Here is a 22,749-nt window from a genome sequence, read left to right as displayed (position 1 = left end):
ACCTTCGTACTGAAAGCGTCACATCGGTCACTCAGGTATGCACAAGGTGGTTGCAAGTAAGAGCCACAGCTCCTGACCTCAGCTCCAGAGGGTCCTAAGGTGCCCCCAGACCAGAGCTCCCACCCCCAGGCCCTCCATCTCCGGGCACCCACCTTCAGGAAGTCCTCAAAGGTGATCCCCTCGTACACCTGATCTGGCTCCTGTGGACAGAGCGCAGGGCACAGTGAGCAGCCGACCTCACCCAGTTCCTGCATGACTGCCCACCCTTCTCCCCGAAGCCAGTGTGCTCAGAGTTGGGGCTGTTTAGTCACTGCAGAACAGAGCACCCTGGGCCATGGGCCCCCGGCCCCTAGGGAGGGAGGGCCCTCCTTCCCCACACAGCCCCACCCACACCCCTGCCCCCAAAGCCTGGCCACCCCGACACCTCTTGGCACCCTGGGTCCCCCATTGATAAGACCTATTCTAGGCTAATCGGTCCTCACAGACCACTGGGGCAAGGGGCACAGGGCTGGCACCCACGACCCACCCTCACACTGTGAGTCACCATGATAACATCCAGGCACAGGGAGGTGGCCCAGGCCACCCACCTCAGGGCACCTGGGTAGCAGTTTCCCATCTGTGTCCTTCCCACTCGGGGGCACTGGGATGATGGGGGCACTGGGAGGATAGGGGCTCCTGTCCCTTTCACTGGTGTTCTTGGGTTCTGGCTAAACCACCAGTGGGCTGTCAGTAAAGCTGGGTTGATCACACTATGGATTACCACGTGGCTACTGAGAGGGGGTTCCCCTACACGTACTGTTGTGGAAGAGGCTCTGAAACACATGCACAGTGGAAAAGAAACAGGAACCCCAACAAGAACAGGTGTCCACAGATGCCATGTACACACTGCGTACATCCACTGCACAGGAGTACAGGGAAGAGGGAAGCCTCATCTAGTCGGGTCCATTTTGTGCAAATCACAGTGGGGGCTGGGGTGTACCTTGGTGGTAGAGCACATGCCTAGAATCCACAAGGCCCTGAGTCCTATCAAGCACCACAAACAAAAACCAAACATCAAGCCAGGTGTGGTGATGCATGGCTGTCATCCCAGCTACTCAGGAGGCTGAAGCAGGAAAATTGGGAGTTCAAGGCCAGCCCAGTGAACTTAGTGAGTCCTGTCTCAAAATAAGAGCTGGGGATATAGCTCAGTGGTAAGCACTTGCCTAGCACACACAAGATTCTGGATTCCATCCCCAGTACTCACTCATGCACCCACATTTGCACATGCATGACATGTGGAATATGTGGGCATCTGTAGGGAACCCCCACCCCACAGCAGTTCCCTGCAAGAAGGGCCTGGGGTGGTCAGGGCAGAGGGCAAGGAACTTCTCAGTTCCTTTGTACCTTCCTGAAATCCTGCATAATGCAAATCTAAGGAAATGATAGTCGGCACTAAGTATGCCCGTGGCCAGCAGGTGACAATGCTGAACAGTGGTGCTGCCACCCTCCCAGTGGCCCAGGGGACTCTGCCCTTGCTCCCCACTCTAGATGACTGACACCCCGGCCAGGCCACTCATCCTGCCAGGCAAAGCAGTGCTGGCCAAGCCTATGACAGCTTCTGCTATTGGGCAGGATTCTGCATCCTTTTGGGCTTCTTCGTTCTTTAAAATGTTTTTCAAAAACCACCAGTTCTCTGCTGGCCTGGGCCAGCCATGTCCTGGGGGTGAGGGGATCCCTGTTCTTCCCTCTCATGGCCCAAAAAGTGGCCACCCCTCCCCGGGCCAGCAGAGGGGAGCTATTGACAGACCAGGCCCCGCTCCCCTGAGACCAGGGTGGAAAGTGGACGCCCACAAGGACGGCTTGGGTGGGAAGCGCCCAGGCTGCCCCCCTCCCCAGCACCAGGTCGTTACACAGAGCATCAGTCACTAGCAATGGAGTCCATTAAAGCGGGGGCAGTGGATGTCTCTGTGGTGAGGCACGGTCAGAAATGTTAAGTGTCCTCAGAGGCCAGCTGGTATTGAGCAGCCGCGGCCACTCCTGCCCTCAGCTTGGCCTGTGGTTTACGCAGAACATAATTAAACACGTGCAGAGGGAGCATAAGGGACCTGCTCCAGTCTCTGCCCTGCCAGGACCACGAGCCACCATGTGCAGACTCGGGACACCAGGCCTTGGCCCTGAGACACCCCGGCTTCTGAGGCTGCTCAGATTTCATGCAGATCAGCAGGCGCCAGCTGCCAACAATTTTACTACCCCAAATTAAGAAAACTGTCGCCAACTGCCACTGGAGTGGGACAGGGAGCAATTTGCAGGAGAATGTAATTAAATCAAATGGGAACTTGGCTCTGCACCCTGCAGGGGATCCCCGCTGACTCTCCTTGGAGGTCACAGCCCTTCCCAAGGGGTTTCATTTGTTGAGTGGGGTGGCTGTGCCAAAGCCAGAAGCCTCCCTCCAGGCCCAAGCAGCAGACAGATAAAATAATACGGTCGGTAAGACGGCAGCCCTGCGCCCCTGGGGCAGTGACAGGCCAGGGACACAAACTGCAGAATTCCGTGTGAGCCCCTCCACGCTGGCTCTGCCTAGGCACTGCCACTTTTCCACACTCGGGTGCAGGGGAGAACCTCAGCAGGAACCAAGTCCATCGAGAGGGTCCTTTGCCATAGGAGCAGTCCCCAAGGGCCGGTGGGCCACACCTGGCCCCACAAGAGGGGGTCCACCCAGCACAAGAAAGATGACGAGCCCCACAGAATTCCTTATGCTCTCTGGGCCTCAGTTTCCCCACCAACGAAATGAGGCTAAGGATTTATAAGAAGGTACACATGAGGGCTGAGCCCCCTCTTCCGCTTCATCTGCACAGCAGCCACGACCTCACCCCAAGCCAAGTGGTCTCCTGAGTCCAAAGGAGAGGCCCATGGACCCCCACCTCAAGGCCACAGGTCACCTGAGTCATTCATGCCACTCATCAAGAAAACGATGGATCCAGATGACCTGTGCTGTCTACTGCCCAGGGCTGGCCCTGTGGACGCCTGCCTGAGGCAGTGAGGCCACACAGGGACCTCCTGAACCCCAAAGCCTGAGCTCTACTCTCCACAGGTTGGGACCTATGGTCTCCTGGGGACGGGAAAAGCAGGGGGCTTCTGAGCACTGCTCCAAGCCGGGCCTGTCAGAGTACTGAGCAGGACTCAGTGCCTACCAAGGCCCTTGGGAAACACAGGCTGCACCCAGGAAAGAGAGCTCCAAGCTGGAGGTTGGTCCTTGGGCTCCCTGTCCTTCCCTCCGTCGACCCCAGGGTGCGCTCACCATCTGCCCCACGCACACACTGGCTGCCTCCATCATGGCCCCATCGGCAATGGAACGTGCGGACTCCTTCTCGATGTGGGGGTTTCCAGAGAGCAGTTCCTCCACCACCTGCCAGGTGGGGCAGAGACAAATGGTGACCTTAGTCCTCTGTCAAGGTTGAAGGGCAGGGGAGGCACCTGGAGCCCGGGGTCGGGGCGCAGGAGCATACTTTACATTTCGATATTCTTCCAGAGTGATGCGGCCATCGCTGTCCGAGTCGTACATGTGGAACAGAACTGGGGGCAGCAAGAGAGATGGGGGGGCTCAGTCAGGCAAGGCCCAGAGCTGCACAGGAGTGGAGCTGGGTCCCTGCTCCACAGCTTCCCCACTCTGAAATCCACAGCCAGCTGAGCACCAGACATCGATGAGGAAACCTGGCTGCCAAAGCCTTGGGAACAAAGGCACAGGCCACAGGGCCAACTGACTGCTTCCTGCTGGATGATCTCCACCTTGGGCAAGTGACTTAACTCCCCTGAGCCTGTGCTCCCATCTGCGACATGGCAGTAACAGTGTCTACCTTGTGGTCTTGCAAGGGCTGGGGGAGGCGGCCCTGGATCCCCTGTCACTCTGAGCATGAGTGAAAATGATGGAGTCTCATTCACATGAAGCCAAACACAGGTCACGAGCCCACTGCCCAAATCCTAGTCCCCGTCTGCTCCAAGGGGCCCCAGGGCAGCAGGGGTGCCAGCATCTCCAGGCCTCTCCCTGTCGCCTTACCTCCATCCGGACCCCGTGAGGTCAGGGCTGCTCAAGACCCACTTCACAGACCAGCTGTCAGGTGCCACCCAAGTTGCTTGCTCATGGCCACCCAACTAAAGGGCAGCAAAGGGGTCTGGAGCTGCCTCCGATTCCTCAGCCGCCACCCGGCCCTCAGAGCAAACGGGAAGCCATGACACGGCGCCGGCCCGGTCAAAGACACTCAGGAGGCCCCAGACACTGCCCACAGTTCCCACCAGCCCCATGTACACATTCCAGAGCTAAAGATAGCTGGGCGCCTGTGTGGACGTTTTCCTGACCGTGAGACAGAGGCCGGGTGGCGGAGAGAGGATGTCGGAAGTCGTGGGAAAGTGCACAGGGGAAAGGGAGACCTAACTCGGCCACCGCTGGGCCCAAGTGGCTGGCTGTCCAGGACAGTCCAAACTTGCTCCGGAGCCTGTGAACTGCGGTAGCTCCCCCAGAACCGAAGCTGGCCGGGCCCCTGCTCCAGGTGAGGGAGCCTAACTTCAGGGGGCACTGGCCCTGCTCAGGGTCTCCAGGTGGTCTCCTCACCACCAGTACACACACCCACATCCAGGCTCAGGGTCACACACTGCTGAGCAGAAACCCAGGTCTGTGTGGACCACATCATCCCGTGACCCCCTTTCTGTCCGGAAGTTGCACACTGCTGGGCGGTTCATGAGGAGGCCACCAAGGTGCAACCTAGGAGGGGACAACCCCCCAGCACTGCCCTGACACCTCCTCCTTCCATCCCCTGCATGGCCCAGCCCCCTCCCTGCTGCAGGGAGCCCGGGTTCTGAGGACCTGGGGGCACGCACATCTCAGCTTCTCCCTCCGGGACAGCTCCACCTCCTCCTCGCCCAGGGTGGTGTCGATGGGCCGAAAGTAGGACATGATGGTCAGGAAGTCCTCGAAGTTGATCTCATCTGCCAGGCCGCTGGGCCCCTTACGTAGGTTCCTACGGGAGCAGTGAGGGGACTCTGTTCAGCAATTGAAAACTGGCCCATGTCCTCCTTCAACCCGCAGCTCTCGGGAACTCAGCTCTTCTGGGCCCATGAAGGGGTTAGGCTCACGTCCTGAGACCTCTCTGCAGCGGCCCACGGAGGTGGCCCACAGAGGCGGCAGGAATACAAAGACCAGCCCCACCCTGTGCACAGAGCTTCTGATGGAGGGAAGGAGGGAGAGGCGATCGCACACCTGTGTTCGAGGGCTGGGATAGAGGGATATGTGGGGGGAGTAGGGTGCAAAGACAGGCAGTCATATTTGGGGAAAGTGAGGCATGGCCCATCTCCTAAACATTTAACTCAAGGATCCCCAAACTACAGCCCAGGGCTACCACCTACTTTTGTTACTTTATTTTTAATTTTTTTTTTTTGTATCAGGGATCAAACTCAGGACCTTGCGCTTGCAAGGCAGGTGTGGTGCACTGAGCTAAATCCCCGGCCCACTTTATTTTTAATTTTGAGACATGATCTCACTAAGTTGCCCAAGCTAGGCTTGAACTTGGGATTGTCCTGCCTCAGCCTCTCAGAGTGCTAGGATTTTAAATGGTTGGGGAAAAAAAGGTACATCAAAATAAGGCTAGGCACAGTGACACATGCCCGTAATCCCAGTGACAACTCGCTGTGAAAACTCCACCCCACCTCCTCCTCCTCCTCCCAGGGACTCAGAATACACACTGCCTCCCAGGTGCCACCCAGCAGCTCTGGCCCAAGCTTACAGGGCTGCAAGATGCCCCTTCCTGGCCTCTGTCCCCCTTGCAACAGAGGGACCTCTGCAAAGAGCAAACCTGGTTCACCCCAACTGAAAGTGCATCAGTGCCCCATGGCTGTTGCTAGGTTAAGGGGACCTCGCTTGCTGAACATAGATGCTGCGTGACATGGCCCTGCCCCAACACGTTACCATTCTTGGCCTCTCTCTGCTCCAGTCTCTGTCACCCTGGCTTCCTGAGTACCACAGGGCCTTTGCATGTGCAGCCCCATTTGCCTGAACTACCCCCTCTGCCTTCTGTGCCGTGGGCCGTCACAGCAAGCAGGTGACCGCCGGCTGTGCCTGGCCACACACCCTGGCAGCCGGGGGCACAGGGTGCCCACACCCTGCCCGTTCACACGGCCTGACATCAGGGTCTCCCTCCCGGCATTCTGACCCTGGCGCTTGAGCCAAGCCCTGCGCTCACCAGCACCCTCACTGCAAGTCCACATCTTCCAGATGAGGAAACGGAGGCAGCCTCCAAGATGGGCCCCAACCATCCTGGCCTCCTGGGACCCGTGCCCCTTGATGTCCCCTCTCCCAGTGTGTGCTGGTCTAGTGGCTCACTTCCAATGGGACACGGCAGAATGGGGCATTTTCTTCTGAGGTCAGGCGTCCCCTGCCCTGCCCGGGGAAGCCAGGTCCCTGGCGAGCAGCCCTGTGGAGAGTGCACCAGGTGCCCCCAACCCCCAGCCACAGGAATAGCCTTGGCAGCAAAGCCTCCCGGACCCACCTTGAGGTGAGACCTCATCCAGCAGATGTCATGGCCAAAGCTCGTAAGAGACACCATACGAATGTGCGCCCAGATTCCCGGCCCATAGCAACAACGGGATAATAAGTACCAAGTGTGGACCTAGGGTGTAGCTCAGTGGCAGAACATCTACTTAGCATGCACGAGGCCTGGGTTCCATCCCCGGCACCCTCCCCTCCAAAACTACAAGACAAAACAAAAGAGAAACCACTAAATTTTGGGTCATTTGTTACACAGCCAGAGCTAACCGATATAGAAACCCAGAGAGGCTGAGTGAGCTGCCTGAAGTCACCCAGCTGTGAGTCCAGAACCATCTGGCCCCAAACCCGATGGCCCCAGGATCTGCATCTGCTTGCAGGGTTACTGAGCACGGGGTGCTGCCCTCGGGCCGGCCTGGGAGAGAGCTCACCTGTTGTCGAAGAAGGCACGGACAATTTTGGAACGGATTGGGTTGAGCTCCAGGTCAGGGACGTTGTTGAAGTTCTCTTTCCTGGGTTTCAAGGAGGAGAGACCGGGAAAAGAACAAGAGAGAGCAGGTGTCAGGTGTTTCCATCACAGGTCAGGCTGTAGTTTGTATCCCTGACAGGTCCCCAAAAATAGTCCAGAGGAACCCGCCGTGTGCATCCCACCCCTCCACTCGCCTTCAGCTGGGCAGGAGCAGGGAGGAGCTGGGGCCCCCGACCCCTTTGAGAACCCCAGAGACGGACCGCACATCCCCAGAAACACGCAGAGGCGTGGATTTGCATCCTCAGACTCCTCTGGGCACCAAGCAGCAGCCTCAGCCCAGAGCTTCCCACAGCGCTCTGCAGGGTTCTCGAGAGGCCAGACCCAGCGTCATCTTGTGACCCCCACCACATCCTTCCCAGGTGGGTGCCCAGCAGAACAGAACACCTGTCCCCGAACTCAGAGCGACACTCCACCCAGCGCAGTGGAGTGGGACAGCCCAGACATCTGCCAGCTAGCAAACGGACAAGCTGTGGTCAGTCCATGCAGTGGAACACGACTTAGCTGTAGAAAGGAAGGAAGTGCTGGCCCCCACTGCAGCCCGGAGGAACCTTGAGGACATGGCGCTGTGACAGAGCCAGTCACAAGGGCCAGTGTCTGATTCCATTTAAATGAAGTGTCTAGGACTGGCCACCCCACAGAGCAGAAGGCAGAAGAGCGCCCATCAGAGGCTCGGGATGCGGGGGGGGGGGGGTCACGGCCCAGGAGGCACGAGCAGGGCCAGCCCCAGCCCTAGAGCTCTCTCGTCCTCCGCTCTCCCCAGCTTCCTGTCCCTCCCTTGGGGCTGAGCTGCCTGGTGGGACCTGGCCAACCAGGGAGCCAGCATCAGTGCCCAGTGATGCTTTAGGTTTCCATGAGCCCAGTTCCGAAGGAGGAAGCAGAGGCCTGACAGTTGCCCGGAGTGACGGAATGTTATGAGGCCATAAGAAGTGGAAATTTCTTGGCCATAAAAAGGAAGCTGGGGATAGGGGCAAGCATCTGTGGTCTCAGCTACTTGGGTGGTGGAGGCAGGAGGATCACTTAGCCCAGAAATTCAAGATCAGCCTGGGTAACACAGTAAGAACCTATCTCAAAAACACAAAACAGTGACAGAAGCCGAAGGATGAAGCACTGGCACCTGCTATTACATGGACGAACCCCCAGATCCTTGTGCGAGTGACAGAAGCTAGGCACAGAGGCTGGCTAAGGTATACGATGCCACTCGTATGGAGCAGCCCAGACACGTGAACCCACAGATGGGAAGGGCCGGGATGGGGCAGAGTGGCCGGTGGGGCCACCTCACGCTGTTCTGAAACTGACCGCTTAACTACACAAGGTGAGCTCTACTCCAGAAAGCCACAAGGCCCGTGCGCATGGCTGCCCCATCCAAGAACAAGGGCACATGGGAGGCCGCGGCCGCAGCTGGGTAATGATTCACTGCCCTGATGCCAGCGAGCAGGAGGGGCCTGGGCACACTGGGCGCTACCTCGTGTGGCAGAGCCACCACACCATGCTGGGACTGGCGGAGGCGACCACAAGAGGAGAAGGAAGAGAGAGCCCAGGGCCCTCAACCAGAGCGAGTCAGTTACCAGGAAGACAATCAGACCAAAGCGCGACTGCACTTCGGACAGCAGCTCTGCTCACCTTCACTCCCAAGTGGCCTGGTGCCAGGCATTCTGTCCTGGTGACAGAGAAAGTGACCAAGACAGCAGCTGACCTGCCACGTACTGTTCTACGAGCTTTGCCAGCTTATGCAGTTCGGCCGCAGCCACATGAGGGAGGCGTTCACGCCCACTTTACGATGGGGAGACTGAGACAGAGGTAGAGAATCTCTTCCCGCTGAGAACGGTACTGACCCACTCGTTCAGAGTGGGAGTGTGGAGGTCCCAGGCCTGCGGACAGCTCAGGTCTCACTCTCCAGCCCTCGGGGACACCCCAACACCTGCCAGGCTCCCTTTCCACAAGAACACAGGGGGAGCCAGGGCTGAGCCGGGCCAAGGGGCTTGGGCTCACAGTGCGGCAGGGCTACAGCGCCGGTTCCAGTCCCACCCTGGTACTCATTGGGCTGCTCCAACTGGCTCAGCCACAGGAGTCCAGCGTGGGGACACAGGGACAGCCTCTGCTTCCCCCAGGGCCGGGGCTGGAGTCCACTCACAGTGACCAGCCGCCCAGCGCCACCGCCTCAGAGACCACCAGGCCAGGGCACCTCCTGTGAGGGGCCAGGGTTGCTCAGCTGCCAACCCTCCTCCAGGGAAGCCTAAAGGGTTTCTTTGGACGGGGGGCTACTGGGAATTGAACCCAGGACCTTCACGCTGAGCTACATTCCAGCCCTTTATAAATGTTTTATTTGGAAACAGTGTCTCACTATGTCATTAACTTGCTCAGGCTAGGCTTGAACTTACAATCCTCCTGCCTCAGCCTCCTGGAGTGCTGGGATTACAGGAGTGCATCACTATACCCAGCTGCCTTTGGGAGTTTTACAACGTCCCTTCAAGGCTGTGCTCATCACACCTACCCACCAGGGGCAGCAATAACAACCTCATTTACAGGCAAGACCCCGAGCGTGGCCCAGAGGCAAAGTGACTGTCAGTCACACAGCTAGCAAGAGGGCTCCGCCATCCAGGACCCCCCCCCCACTTCCTCTCTGGGCTGCGTGTGCAGACTTGAGAGAGAGAACAAGGCAGCTCTGCACGGAGCATCTGCTCCCGCCCGGCTCCCAGCCCAGGAGGCCCATCCGGGACCCAGGGAGATGGAAGGACAAGACTAACAAAACCACTGGGGGCTGCCTAGCCGCTTCCTCAGCAGTGTGGTGTGGGCTGGCTTCCGGTGGCTGTGAGGCCAGCTCCGCTGCAAAGGGCTCTGCAGGCTGGGGCTTGTGCTGAGTCCACAGCCAGCCAGTGCTCAGCACCTGCTCGCCCCTGGGCCAGGACCCCATCGGGGGAGGCCACTGTCCTTCCTCCTCACGGCTGCCTGTCCAGCACTCACTGCTCAGCACTTGACCTTTCTCTCACTGGGGAAACTGAGGCCCTGCAGGGACAGCGCAGCAATTGGCCTGTGTCTTCCTGGGCAGTGCCGAACTACTCAAAAAAGGACGGGACAGGAAGAGCTGCTGGGGTGACCAAAGCCGGCGACAGTGACAGTTCAAATGGGTGGGGCCGGGGTCAGTGGACAAGAGGAGGACAAACAGCAGATCCTGGAGTCCCGGAGGGAGGAAGAGGTCTGGCAGGTGGACCAGAAGCAGGCGAGAGAGAAGAGGACACCAAGGGTGACCCCAGGGCAGCTGCTCCTCGCCGTGACTGGGGGGGGACGCATGCCAGGAGCTTGCTCTGTGACACCCTCGAGCAGATGGCACTGGCTGGGCGGGCGTGGAGCCTGGGGAGGCTCAGTCAGAGGCAGGACCAGGAGTTACTGTCCAGGCCGGGAACAGGTGTTCTATACCCAGGAAGACAGGAAGGCCCGGTCCTTGACCACAATGACCCTGTGACCCTCTGGTCCTCCTGCCCCTCTGACCTCCCCTCTGTCCCCTCTGTCCGGAGCCCCCTGTGCCCCACACAGTCCTCCTCTCCCCTCCCGCCTCAGTGCTGGTCCCTCCAGGTGCTTCCCGGATCACCGACGCTATGGGCCCAGGGGATGCAGCCTCTGCCCATCTCCTTCCGGAGTCACACCCCACACTGTTCGGGACAGCTCTGCCACCGCCACTGGAGCCAGGCTTGGCCCTGCACTCTGCACCAGGGCCGCCCTGAGCCAACCCAGGGGCGGGACAGGAGCTCCGAGCCACCCCGGGAGGAGCTGCCCAAATCCGACTGAGCTCCGGAGACAGCTGCTTCCTGCCCACTGCGCCACACACTGCCCCGCCCCACCGCTCACCTCCACCCCACTCACCTGCGCAGACGTGAAAGCCCCAACCAGCCCGCCAGATGCCCACCCCGCTTCCTTTTCAGGGCAGTTTTACAGGCAACTGCAGTTTTCAAGTAAACGTGCAAGATCCTTGCTGAGGCTTTGAAGGAAGCACTTGTGAACTTGCAGGGCTGATTAATTCCGACAGTGGAACAGCTGGGCAGGCCCGCGGGCCTCCAACTTCAGTCTGAGCCCTGAGCAGCATGCCCACAGCCTAGGCAGGTTAACAGCCAAGGGCCCTATGCCAGACAAACATGGTGCACACCTGTAATCCCAGCTACTCAGGAGGCTGAGGCAGGAGGACTGCCGAGTTCAAGCTCAGCCTGGGCAACTTAGCTGCGATGGCAGCTCTGTGTTTGAACCCCACCTCTCCTGGGTAAGCTTAACCTTTCCAGCCTCAGTTTCTTCACCTACAAAATGGACGAAGGAATGAGCCTCTGAGACCATGGAGGAAGCCTGGCCCCGGCACCTGCTCGCACTCAGCTTCTGAGGGCGGGGCTCCCATCCATGCCGCCTCTAACTGCCAGGGCATGGGCAGGGGAAGGGCTGCTTCCCACCAAGGACAGCCCCCGGGCCCTGGGGACACAATGTTTAGCTGGGCCCTGGTCCCACCTGGGAGAACGCAGCTCTGTGCTGACGGAGTCCAACCACGAACACGGTCAGCTGCCTCCCCAAGCATGTTCAGGCTTGTGTTTACCCCAGGATCCCTCCACATTCGAAGGCCTCATCAATCTACAAATACTTTTGTGGGCCGGGGATTTAGCTCAGTGGTTCTGCCACTTGCCTCGCAAGCACAAGGACCCGAGTTCAATCCCCGGTACCAAAAAAAAAAATTAAAAAATAAAAGTACTTTTGTAACATGGCTCTGTTGGACCAGGCCTGCTTAGGGCCGCATCGCTCCGCTTGGTGCATCCCAGCATGCCCACCAGAGCTCCACCCAGAAGGCACAGGCTGCCAACATTCATCACTTAGGTGGCCCAACCAGAGGAAGAAAAAGCAGAGGAAGCCATGACCTCCCAGGTCCCCACTGAGGCCCTCTCCTCCCAGGAAAGCTTCCAGGGACAGAGAGGGGAGCTGCATACCTAGTAGGTGCTCAATAAACACAGAGGGGCCATTTTCCTAGGCAAGCATTCTGCCAAGAGGTCGAAGAACTCAGTCAGGTGAGATCAGGTTTGCAGTCCTCCCAAAGCACAGATAATTGGGAACGAACATTATGACTTTTTTAAATACTCAGATCCTGGGCCTTGTAAAGAACCACCCCCCGCCAGAGAGAGAGAGAGAGAGAGAGAGAGAGAGAGAGAGAGAGAGAGAGAGAGAGCGAGAGAGACACACACACACACACACACACACACACACACACCCACCCACCCACCCACACACCCACACAAAAGTAGGGTCTGGAAGCGGGGCTGTAAATGCTCCCTAGAAGTCCTGAGATGATTTTCCGAAAGACAGGTCTATACCAAACACAGTAAAAAAACCTCAGTTTTCGGTGGTTTTTTACCTTGTTTTTGTTTTTTTTCGTACATGTTGGTGATACATAATGAATACATCCATTGTGGGGATGGGATCTGGCATAGTGTATATCGTACCTTGGTCCTTTTTATCCCCTATTTGTCCCTTCCCTCCCCTCTCCATCCTTAGAGCCCCTTCCCACCTGTAAAAGGTCTACCTTCCTGTTTCCTATCAGCTATCTTTCATTTTGCCCTTTAAATTATTTATACCTTTGGTTTCCCATAAAAGAGAAACCATGTGATATTTAAGCTGTGTGTGTGATTTATTTCACTTAGTGTTATGGTCACAAGGTGCATTCATTTTCTACAAAGGACTCAAATTTATTCTTTTCATGGCAGAGTAGTATTCCACCCCCCACACACACACCCCTCCATTTTTTGAAGAGGTGGGGATTGAACCCAGGGCCTCGAGCACACTAGGTGACTGTTCTACTCAGAGCTGTGCCCCAGGCCCTGCTTAAAATGCACCTGACAGATCACATTAGCACATACGGACGGAATCCCCACAGGACTCAGCGGTCATGTTTAAGGCACCTTCTGCCCTTTAGGTAACCTCCTCATGGGCTCCTGCTAAGCTCAGGGCACCTCTGCTGTCTGAGAGGAGGAAGTGCCAGGAGCTGCACCCCGCATTCTTGGTTGGGTGAACTGGGCTGGGGCCTCAAAAGCCCAGCAGCCTTTCCTGTGGGGTGAACTGTCCCCGCGACCTGGCCAGTTTTCACAAGTGGCCTAAGGAAATGAACATTCCCTGCACAGAAGCCCTAGCCCAGGGCCTCCAGGACAGCAGCCCAGATGTGCGCAGGGGTCCGAAAGGCCGCACACCCAGCCTGGGGTCACTTGGAACCACTGGCAGGAAAACCCTGGGAACTATGTGAGTTGCCCACGGCCACGGGGCTGGATTGGGATTGGGCAAGGCAGTTCCTGGAGGCTGGGAGCAGGCCCACCCTCCCCAGCCCATCTGCACAAGACACTGTGTTCCCAGCTTTCCTGCAGGCCGGGCCCAGGCTGTCTGTGGGTGTACCTGGCACAAATCTCACCACTGCGTCTGGGGCTCGGGGACCAGGCGCTGCAGGAGCGGGAAAACACCCCTGAAGGCAGAACAGGGAGACCTGAAGATCTAGGTGATGACCACAGCTTCCTCACAAAAGGATCTCAGCACCAGGTTCAAGTCCCAGCTCCTCCACTTTCAAGCTGTGTGACTCAGGCCCCACACAGCCTCTCTTGGCCTTACATCCCTACTTGTCACATGGGGGAAGTAGGCATTCCCGCCACAGCTTCCTGTGGAGTTTTCCAGGACTGAATGCTCCTGCTGTGCAATGCGTGAAACAAGCCCAAAAACCAGTACCCACACCTGCAGGCAGGTCCGGGGTGCCAACCCCGGCAATCCCCGAGAGAAGCGTTTTTACAGGCCGGGCATTCTTCATCCAAAAATCCAAAATTTAAAATACTGCAAAATCTGAGATTTTTCAGAGAGCTGATATAATGCAAGTGGAAAATTCTACACTGTGTAACTCAGTATTATGCAGTTATTTAAAATATATTAAATTTTTTGTTATATAAAATAAATAAAGTTCACCTATGCACTTACAGTGTATATGGAATGTACATGAATTTCATGTTTAGACTTGGGCTGCATCCCTAAGATATCTTATTATAAACATGCAAATATTCTTAAAACCCCCCAAAATCAAAACCTCGAAGCCCTGTGGATGGGCAGTAAGTATGGACAAGGGTGCTCTGTGTACCCAGTCCCTGTGACCCGGATGCGAGTCTTGTGGCTCCAGGGCTATTCATTCACTCAGCTGAGCGCGCGGCGCACCTTCTGCTCTAAGCCCCGGCTCAGAGCTCGCCCAGGGCTGACTGCTATAGGCAGCACAAGGGTGCCCACTGACTCTGAGCTGCACAGGTTGGGATGGGCCAGCCTCGGGGAGCTGGGGGCTCTGGGGCAGCGAGTCTTGGAGGAGCTGGTCCACAGAGGCCTCGGCAAGACAGTGGCCAGCACCTGCAGACCTTCGCAGGCCTCTGGGAAAGATTGTGAACAAGAGCTTGAGCGTGTGTGCTGGGCGTGGAGCCTGAGGGCTGCTGCCTCAGCCTCCCAGAGCACTGGGATCACAGGCGTGTGGCACCACAGCCAGCGTCACCAGGCTTGTTCAGAGAGGGAGGGATAAGTGATGCCTATGGTGGTCCTGGGGCTGGGCGTGCAGAAAAGGGACAAAGGGGACCAGGGTCAGGAGGGCAAGGCTACTGGCTCATGTTTCCAAGCCCCAGCCCTGCGGCGAGCAGTGAGAAGCAGGAGCCTGGCATCCTGGCTACGCAGCAGGGAGGACCTGCTGTGCTCAGCAACTTCAGCACCTCGAGGCCCCATCCCAGGCCTGTGGGGCAACCCCTGCCGTAGAGCAGGACCCCAGTACTCCCTACACATGCTCAGCCCCCTAAGGCCCATGACGGGCCACCAGGCCACACGGACACTAGACCCTAAATGTGGGAGGGCCTCCCCTGGCATCGCATCCTCCTCCTACCCAGTCCCCAGGGCCCTCGAAGCCTCTAGGACCAGTAGCCTCTGCTCTGGCGAATGCCCCAGCCCAACTGCCCAGCCCAGAGCAAGCTACCCTGCATGCATCTGCTCATCCCTCCTCCTCAACTAAATCTCACATGATCATGCTCACTTTACACACAAGAAAACAGCCTCAGAGAAACAAAGCCACCAGCCCAAAGCTACACAGCTGATGGCATGGAGGATTCAAATATAGGTCTGTTCCTGAAGGCTGGGGTTTGCCTCTGCATTGCTCACATCTGAAGAATTAAATGCTGGTGGAATTGGAACCCAAACCCTCTCCCCAGCCGAGGGTGGATCTGACTCCAGGCCCCATGCCCTTATAGCACAAGGGAAAAAGCCAATTTGCATTTCTGGTCCCCAGCCACGGTGATTGGCTCAGCTCAGGCACATGACCCCATCAGAACCAATGAGAAGCCAGGTAACTAAGGCAGCTCCAGCTCTGCGTCCTCCACTGGGCTTAGTCCACTGGATGCACTGTGTGGCACTGCAGGTGTAGGTCCTCACTGTCTTTTCTTTTTATTTTTTCTTTTATTTTTTTGGTACCTGGGATCGAACTCAGGACCTTGTGCTTGCAAGGCAGGCGCTGGAACCACTGAGCTAAATCCCCGGCCCATTGTCTTTTGTCCTACATTGGATAAACAGACCAGGGGCCGCAACAGCCTTGAGCCCATCAGAATCTGAGCTCTTAAAACCAATGCTCTGAGACTAGGGGACACTAGATAACAATATGCCTTTGTTTACACAGACAAAGGAAAGTGGCTATCTACCTGCCTGTTTGCATAAAAAGTCAGCTTACTAAGGAGGAAGAAGTTTTCCTGGACCATTAAAAGGTTTGTTTTCAAGTTCCAATGCCCATCACCTTGAGACCCTGAATGTTTATTCTAGGATGCTACATCTGTTAGAAAGTTTATGGTAGAAATCTGATCACTTGGTGTTGTAAACTCTGCTTGCTAAGGTTCAGCTTGCAGCTTCGTGCACCACTTTTTTTTTTTTTGGTACCGGGGATTGAACTCGGGTCCTTGCACTTGCGCAGCCTGCGACGAAACCACTGAGCTAAATCCCTGGACTCCTTGTGCCACTTTTTGATAATCAGTCAGTGACAAGGACTCCTCACCAACTAGTTCTAAGCAATGCAGCCAGCATCTGAGACAGAACACGGTTCAAGTTGCTCTTCCCTGAAAAACGTATGCTTCCATAAAAGAGGAAACTCAGATGCTATCTAAAAACTTAGCTTTTGTTTTTGAGGGGGTTTTTTGGTTCTGGGGATCGAACTCGGGTCTTTGCGCTTGTGAGGCTAAAAACTTAGCTTTTAAAATGGGGGTTGAGGGCCAGGAATTTAGCTCAGTGGTTCCGCTGCCTGCCTCGCAAGGGCAAGGTCCAGAGTTCAATCCCCAGTACCAAAAATAAATAAAATAAAATAAAATGGGGGTTGGTGCCTCGGACAACAGGAGCTCCCCGCAACTGGGCTGCACACCAGCTCACCTTTGCTCACCCCGAAGACAGCACGCTGGCCCTTAGCAGCAGGTGCTTGGTGTCCGTGTGGGATTCTGAGCAGGAATCCAGGATGCCATCCCACACGAGGAAGGCCGGGAAGGCTGGGGTGACTGCTGGCTCCCCCCCAATATCCCCGCGCCATCTCCACTCCCGTTCCAAACTCCCTGATGCCAACAGCAGCAGATGTGGCTCATTCCCTCCTATTTGGGGACATCCTGTCTTAGAAGGAATCAGAACTGAAGCATCTGGGGGCAAAGTTGGGACTCTTCCAGAGCCACACAGTGCTCGGGCAAAGCTGAACAGAAAGCAAACCCCAAGAGCCAGAGGCCTGCGTGGTGCCCGACCCGCTGCCATCTTACCGGATGGTGGGCTGGTCTCCGCTCAGCTGCTTGAACCTTCGGTGGAGCTGCTCGATCTGGTCCGACGAGACTGGGAACAGGGAAGGAGGAATCACAAAATGTCACTGAGCACTGACTGCGGCCCTCTCCTCGGCTGGCTGCTGTGATCCTTCCTGGGACATCTGCCCCCGGGGCCACACTGACCACTGGACAAGGAAGCAAAGGGATCTCCCCTCCTGCTACAGATCCCACCCCTTAGTACAGCTGTCACCACCAGCAGCTTCCCGGGACAGGACAGAGGTGACCCAGGCCACCTTCCCAGCCCAGTAACCTGTGCCGCCTGTCTGTCTTCTGGGGAGGACAGGTTTGCAACACAGGGAGCAGGGAAAGGGAGAAGGCTGGCCTGGGAAGCGCTGGGTCCTGGCTGAGGAGAGTACAGGGGCAAGGGCGTGGGGAGGCCAAGGCTGGAGGGGCTCTGTTCATCAGTAGCCCTGCTGTTCTTCTCACATGGCCGGGTCTCTTCCCCAGAGGCCCCTGGAGACGGTACTGCTGGGGTTCCACACGCTGAGGGCTCATCTGGAGAAATGCACAATACCGCTTCGCTTCTCCACACTTCTCACCTCATCTGCCAAACCGCCGATAAGGGAGGAGATACTGTTATCTTGGCTTTATCATTTGAAAACTGCAACTTGGAGAGGGCTGAAGACCACACCAGTGGCAGGTGGTCGAGCGGAGGGCGGGGTGGGGGGCCCTCCAGGCCTTCGGGGCTGGCTCTGGGGCCTGTGTCCAGCTCAGGGAAGGCTTTGGAAAGCAGCGGCTATGCTGGGAGTGCTGCCCCCTACAATCCTCTCCGTATCCCCAGCCCTGCAGCCCACATCCTCCTGCTACAGAAGCAGCGAGTTTCTGGGCCGAATGGTCACCTTCCTTCCTGCTTAGCCTCATGCTGTGATCTCCTCCAGAATCCACAGCTCAGAACTCGCAAGCATCCCTCACAGCTGCTGTTTGCTAGGAAATACTCATTAAGGCTGCCAGCCCGGGCTGGGCATGTCTCCACGGATTAGCTCATCTCCTCCTCACGACAGCCTGGCAGGGGCTAGATCCCTGTGTGGCACATGGAGACACTGACGCTCGGAAAGGCTAGGTGACCAGCAGAGGTGACGTCTACTGCCCTGAAGGAGAATATGGCCATTTATCTCACAGGTCCATCAGTCAGGACACTGGCCCACTTGATAGCTCCATAGCCCCATTCCCAGTAGGCCCCTCATAGAAATGTGCACACACATTCACCCACAGATGCTCTGAATCACCCCAAACTAGAAACTACCTCCATGCCAGGCAGTGGCAGAACAGTTAACATGCTAAAAGTTATACAGCCAAACAATGGAAAAGTATACGGCAATGAAAATGAACCACACATGACAACAAAAGAAGCCAGACATGTATGATTTAATCTGTATAAAGTTCAAACCTGGCCAAATTCACTTACAGCATTAGAAGTCAGGACAGTGGCTGCCCTGCAAGGAGACAGTAAGGTGAGAGAAAAGGAGGGCTTTGGGGGTTTGGAATGCTCTATTTCCTGGTCTGGGCCCAGGTGACACAAATGTGTTCTTGGAAAATTCCTGGACCTGTACACTTAGAAGTGATGCACTTCCTTGTATGTATGCTGGGTCACCATTAAGAAATCTCCTTAAAAATTCAGTGATTCCACCTGGTGGGAATTTATCCTGAAAAAAATGAACCCAGAAGGTACCAAAAAGATGAATACATAAATGTGATTCCCTCCGCATCCCTTATTCAAGTTGAGTATCCTTTACCCAAAATGCTTGGGGTAGGAAGTGTTTCAGATTTGAAATTTTTTCAAATTTTGGAATATTTGCATCAAATAAGGAAATATCTTGGCAATGGGATCCAGATATAAACATGAGATTCATGTATGTTTCATTGTTATATGCATACACAGATCCCAAAGGTAACTTCATTCCATATTCCTTCTTTTGGAGGGGTTGCTGTTTTTGAGACAGGGTCTCACTGTGTAGCTCAGGCTGGCCTCAAACTCACAGCGATCCTCTTGCCTCAGCCTCCCAAGTGCTGGGATTACAGGCGTGTGCCACCACGCCCGGCTTATACGATATTCTTAATTTGTGCATGAAACAAAGTTAGTGTACACTGAACCCTCAGACTTGTGCCATTGTATCAACACTCAAAGTTTCAGATTTTGGAACATTTTGGATTTTCACGTTAGGGACACTCAACCTGTTATAGCTTAAAATTCTACTCAACCTAAATGCCCATCAAAAGCAGACAGGTCAAATACTTCATAATGTATTTAGCCAGTTTTTATTAAAAAGATGCTGTCTTTATTAGTGACAACTGTGAGTCAGGTGCAGTGGCACCTGGTGTGCCAGCTACCCAGCAGGCTGAGGCAGGAAGATGGCTTGAGCCCAGGAGTTCAAGGTCAGCCTAGGCAAGAGTGAGACTGTGTCTCAACACCCAGAAAGCAACAATTAAGGATTTGACTCAGAAATAGAGTCCAAATATAATGCCTGAAAACAGCTTGCTACATGAGCAGCATGATGCCATGTTTGGGGAAATATATAAATATACACAAATGTATACAGTGATTTAAAAATCATACTTATTTTCCTCTAAATGGCAGCAATTAACTCTCATCTCAATATTGGGATTAAAGACTGTTTTGCCTTTTTCCCCAGTGCTGGAGACTGAACCAAGGGCCACACACCTGCTAGGTGAACACTGTGCTGCTGAGCTACATCCCAAGCTCTTTACTTTGATGCAGGGTCTTAGGGCCAGGGCCAGGGCCAGGCCCAGGCTGGCCTCCGACTTGCGATCCTCCTGCCTCAGCGGTCTGAGTAGCTGGGACTGCAGGCCTGCGCCACTGCACCAGGATTCCTTTGGGTCTTGATTTGCCTCTACTTTCCAGTTTTTCTCTATAAATGTTGACGTATGGGTCATGTAACATTTGTCAGCACACAGCAAGGTCCCGTAGGGACAGCTGAGGGATCTCAAAACATACTGCTATTAAGGAACGAGTTGCCCTTGGCTAAGCACACAAGCAAACACACAGGCTCCTATGGAGTCCTCTCCACCCACGAGCACTCTTCCCCAGGTGGCAGAGGAGCAAGCCCAGGCCCAGGGGTTCAGGAACTTGCTCACAGCTATTAACCTGGATGGAGCTGGACCCCTGATGTGATTCAGTGAGGCTGGAAGAAAAATCTGTGTGTGTGTTTTGTTTTTCTTTGCTCTGCTTTGTTTTGCTTTGTTTTGTTTTTGCAGTGCTAGGCATTGAATCCAGGGCCCTCACACTGAGCCACAGGCTAGGCTCAGTTTGTGACCCTCCTCCCTCAACCTCCAAGTACCCAGCCTGTGCCCACTGCTCTCTGTCTTGTGTCCACTTTCGTTTTTCCTGCCACCCCATGCTGCCTCCCTTTGTGTGATCACAGGAAGTATGGCCCTGACTCACAGATGCGATGAGAAACAGTGATCAGGAATGGCTCCAAACACATGTGTCTAAGCAACCACTGTCAAATGCAAGCACGAGTGAGCCAGGCCAGACACAAACACCACGCAGATGGGCTCCTGTCTGCAGAAATGTCCAGATATTCACACGCACGCACACATGCAGAGACAAAGAGGACCACTGCGAGCCTGGGGCTGAGGGAAGAGAATGGGGAACCACTGCCCTGGCATAGAGCGGTGTCCTCACCTCGGATTCTGTTGTTGGTGGGACAATCCTTTGGTTATATTAAAAACTATGGAGTACTCTTTAAACGAATGAATTTCTTTTTTTTTTTTTTAATTTCATGGTAGGTGAATTATGTGTCAGTAATTCCACTTAAAAGCCAGGTACAGTGGCTCATACCTGTCATCTCAGCTACTTGGAGGCTGAGGCAGGAGAATCATGAGTTCAAGGCCAGCCTGGGCAACTCAGTAAGACCTCATCTCAAAAATAAATACACAAGTGGCACACATCATCACCGTAAGAGTAGATATTAACCAAGGATCTACTGTGCCCCGAGCTCTGTGCTCAGCTCGACTGTTGAGAAACTGTGACTCACATAACCTGCTCAGCAACCCTCCCAGGTGAGTATGAGCCTCTACCCCATTTCCAGAGATGAGAGCACACAGGTAAGAAGAGGTGGATAGATCATCAGAGACCAGGTTCATCTTTTCGGTTTTCTTGGCAGGGGTGGGGAGAGGACCTCACTACGTAGTTCAGGCTGGCCTTGAACTCATTATGTAGCGCAGCTGGCAGCGGACTTGTGGAGATCCTCTTGCCTCAGCCTCCTGGGTGCTAAGAATACAGGTGTGCCCCACCACCTGGCTAGACCAGTTTTGCATAATGTAGGGTTTCTAGCTGACTGCACCCAGAGTTCAAGTGCACACAGCCCCCTTCTGTCCTGCCTGATCTAATGTGGAGGGTCAGGAAGGCGGCCTTCCTCCTCTGAGTCCCCTCCCTTTGGCACCCAGATTTCCAGAGCCAAGCGCTCAGCCCCTGCCTTAGGCGAGACTCCTTGGCTACAGTAGCTAGAGAGAGAGGTTTCTCAAGTTTCCCTGACCCTCAGCATCCCCCAGTGGCCCTGCAGTGTCGCTCAGGGTGTGCTCAGCTCGCTTCAGCCCTTGGTTCCACCCCCACTCATGCAAAACCAACCCCCCCAGGCCTGACCAAGCCCCACCCTCCCCAGAGCGCCCCCTCCCCTCCTGGCCTGACCCTGTGACCGCAGATTGGCAGACAAGCACCTGACCCACGTCTGTGATGTGGACCCAGAGACTAGGAAGGTCTCTGCGGTCCCCGCCAGGGCTTCCGGAATGCAGTGTTTCCGGGCCCCTCACCCCAGCCCTGCCCAGGGTCTCTCCGAAGTCGAAGCTGCTGTGGGAGCAGTGGGCGGGCTGCAGCTCCTGGCAGCTCTGACCTGCTGAGCTCGGACTCCTGACTTCAGGCTAAGGGCAGGCCACTGCTCTTCCAGGGGGCCAGTGGCAGTTCAGCAGAGGGTGCGGGGGTGACGTGGACTGAGGGTCATTTGGAATCCAGAGCATCCACAAGTAATAAACCAGCACTGTCCAATAACAGCCACCAGCCACATGTGGTCACTCAGCCCTCCAAAGGTGGCTGAAGCATGAAATATGAACTAGCTCTCAAGGGCTTAATGCAAACAGAACATAAATGTCTTGATAATGCCAAGCATGATGGCACACGCCTATAATCCCAGAACTCTAGGAGGCCGAGGCAGGAGGACTGCCAAGTTCGAGCACAGCTGGGCAATTTAGCAACTTAGACCATGTCTCAAAATTTTAAAAAATGTTAAAAAGGACTGTGGTATAGCTTACTTGGCAAAAGCTCTGGGTTCAATCCCCAGTACTATGCACATATACAAAAAATAAAAAAATAATCAATGTCTCAGTAATATTTTATCTGGATTATATGTTGAAATAGTCTACATATAATGGGCTAATTAAAATATATTAAAGTTAATTTCATCTATTTTTAATATGACTACTAGACAATTCAGAATTATTTACATATACAGACAGTTACTGGAAAATTTAGAGTACTCTGAGTTCCCTTACTTCTGGTTAGCGCTGATGTAAACCTTTTAAACTAGGAACTTGATCCCTAGAAACAAACCCTGAAGAATTCAGATGAGTGTACAAAGATGAACGGATAAAAGCAAGCACTGTTGCCTATTTAGAACAGAAATGAGAAAGAAAATACTCTCCACAAGGAATGTAAACATTATGCACTACAAACAGGTATAATAAAGAAAATGATCTGATAAGCTTTTTAGAAAGCTGGGCTCAGCAAACTGGTTAGACAAATCCTGGGACATCCTGAGGTCAGTACACGACACAGCCTTAGAAAACTATTCTCAGAATGTTGTGGGTCATAGAAGAAAGGTCCTGTGTGTGTCACTAAGTGA

The 22,749-nt window shown here is 55.0% G+C and overlaps 1 protein-coding gene across 1 annotated transcript in view; it reads right to left on the bottom strand.

Annotated features, from left to right (window-relative positions):
* Positions 1-22,749, bottom strand: part of Tesc (tescalcin) — a 39,242-nt gene that overhangs the window by 2,205 nt on the left and 14,288 nt on the right. The window contains exons 2-7 of the mRNA XM_004843709.3: positions 16,835-16,904; positions 6,943-7,023; positions 4,852-4,991; positions 3,491-3,552; positions 3,278-3,385; positions 153-200 (exon numbers count right to left, since the gene is read on the bottom strand). Coding sequence (XP_004843766.1) covers positions 153-200; positions 3,278-3,385; positions 3,491-3,552; positions 4,852-4,991; positions 6,943-7,023; positions 16,835-16,904 — 509 coding nt within the window. The remainder of the gene's footprint in view (positions 1-152; positions 201-3,277; positions 3,386-3,490; positions 3,553-4,851; positions 4,992-6,942; positions 7,024-16,834; positions 16,905-22,749) is intronic.

Source organism: Heterocephalus glaber, unplaced genomic scaffold (genome assembly GCF_053883595.1).
Source record: "Heterocephalus glaber isolate CG9 unplaced genomic scaffold, H.glaber_assembly_v1.0 deba00001687, whole genome shotgun sequence".
Lineage (NCBI taxonomy): Eukaryota > Metazoa > Chordata > Mammalia > Rodentia > Bathyergidae > Heterocephalus > Heterocephalus glaber.
The sequence above is the reverse complement of the archived record's forward strand: the minus strand, read 5'-3'. Positions and strand labels throughout refer to the sequence as shown.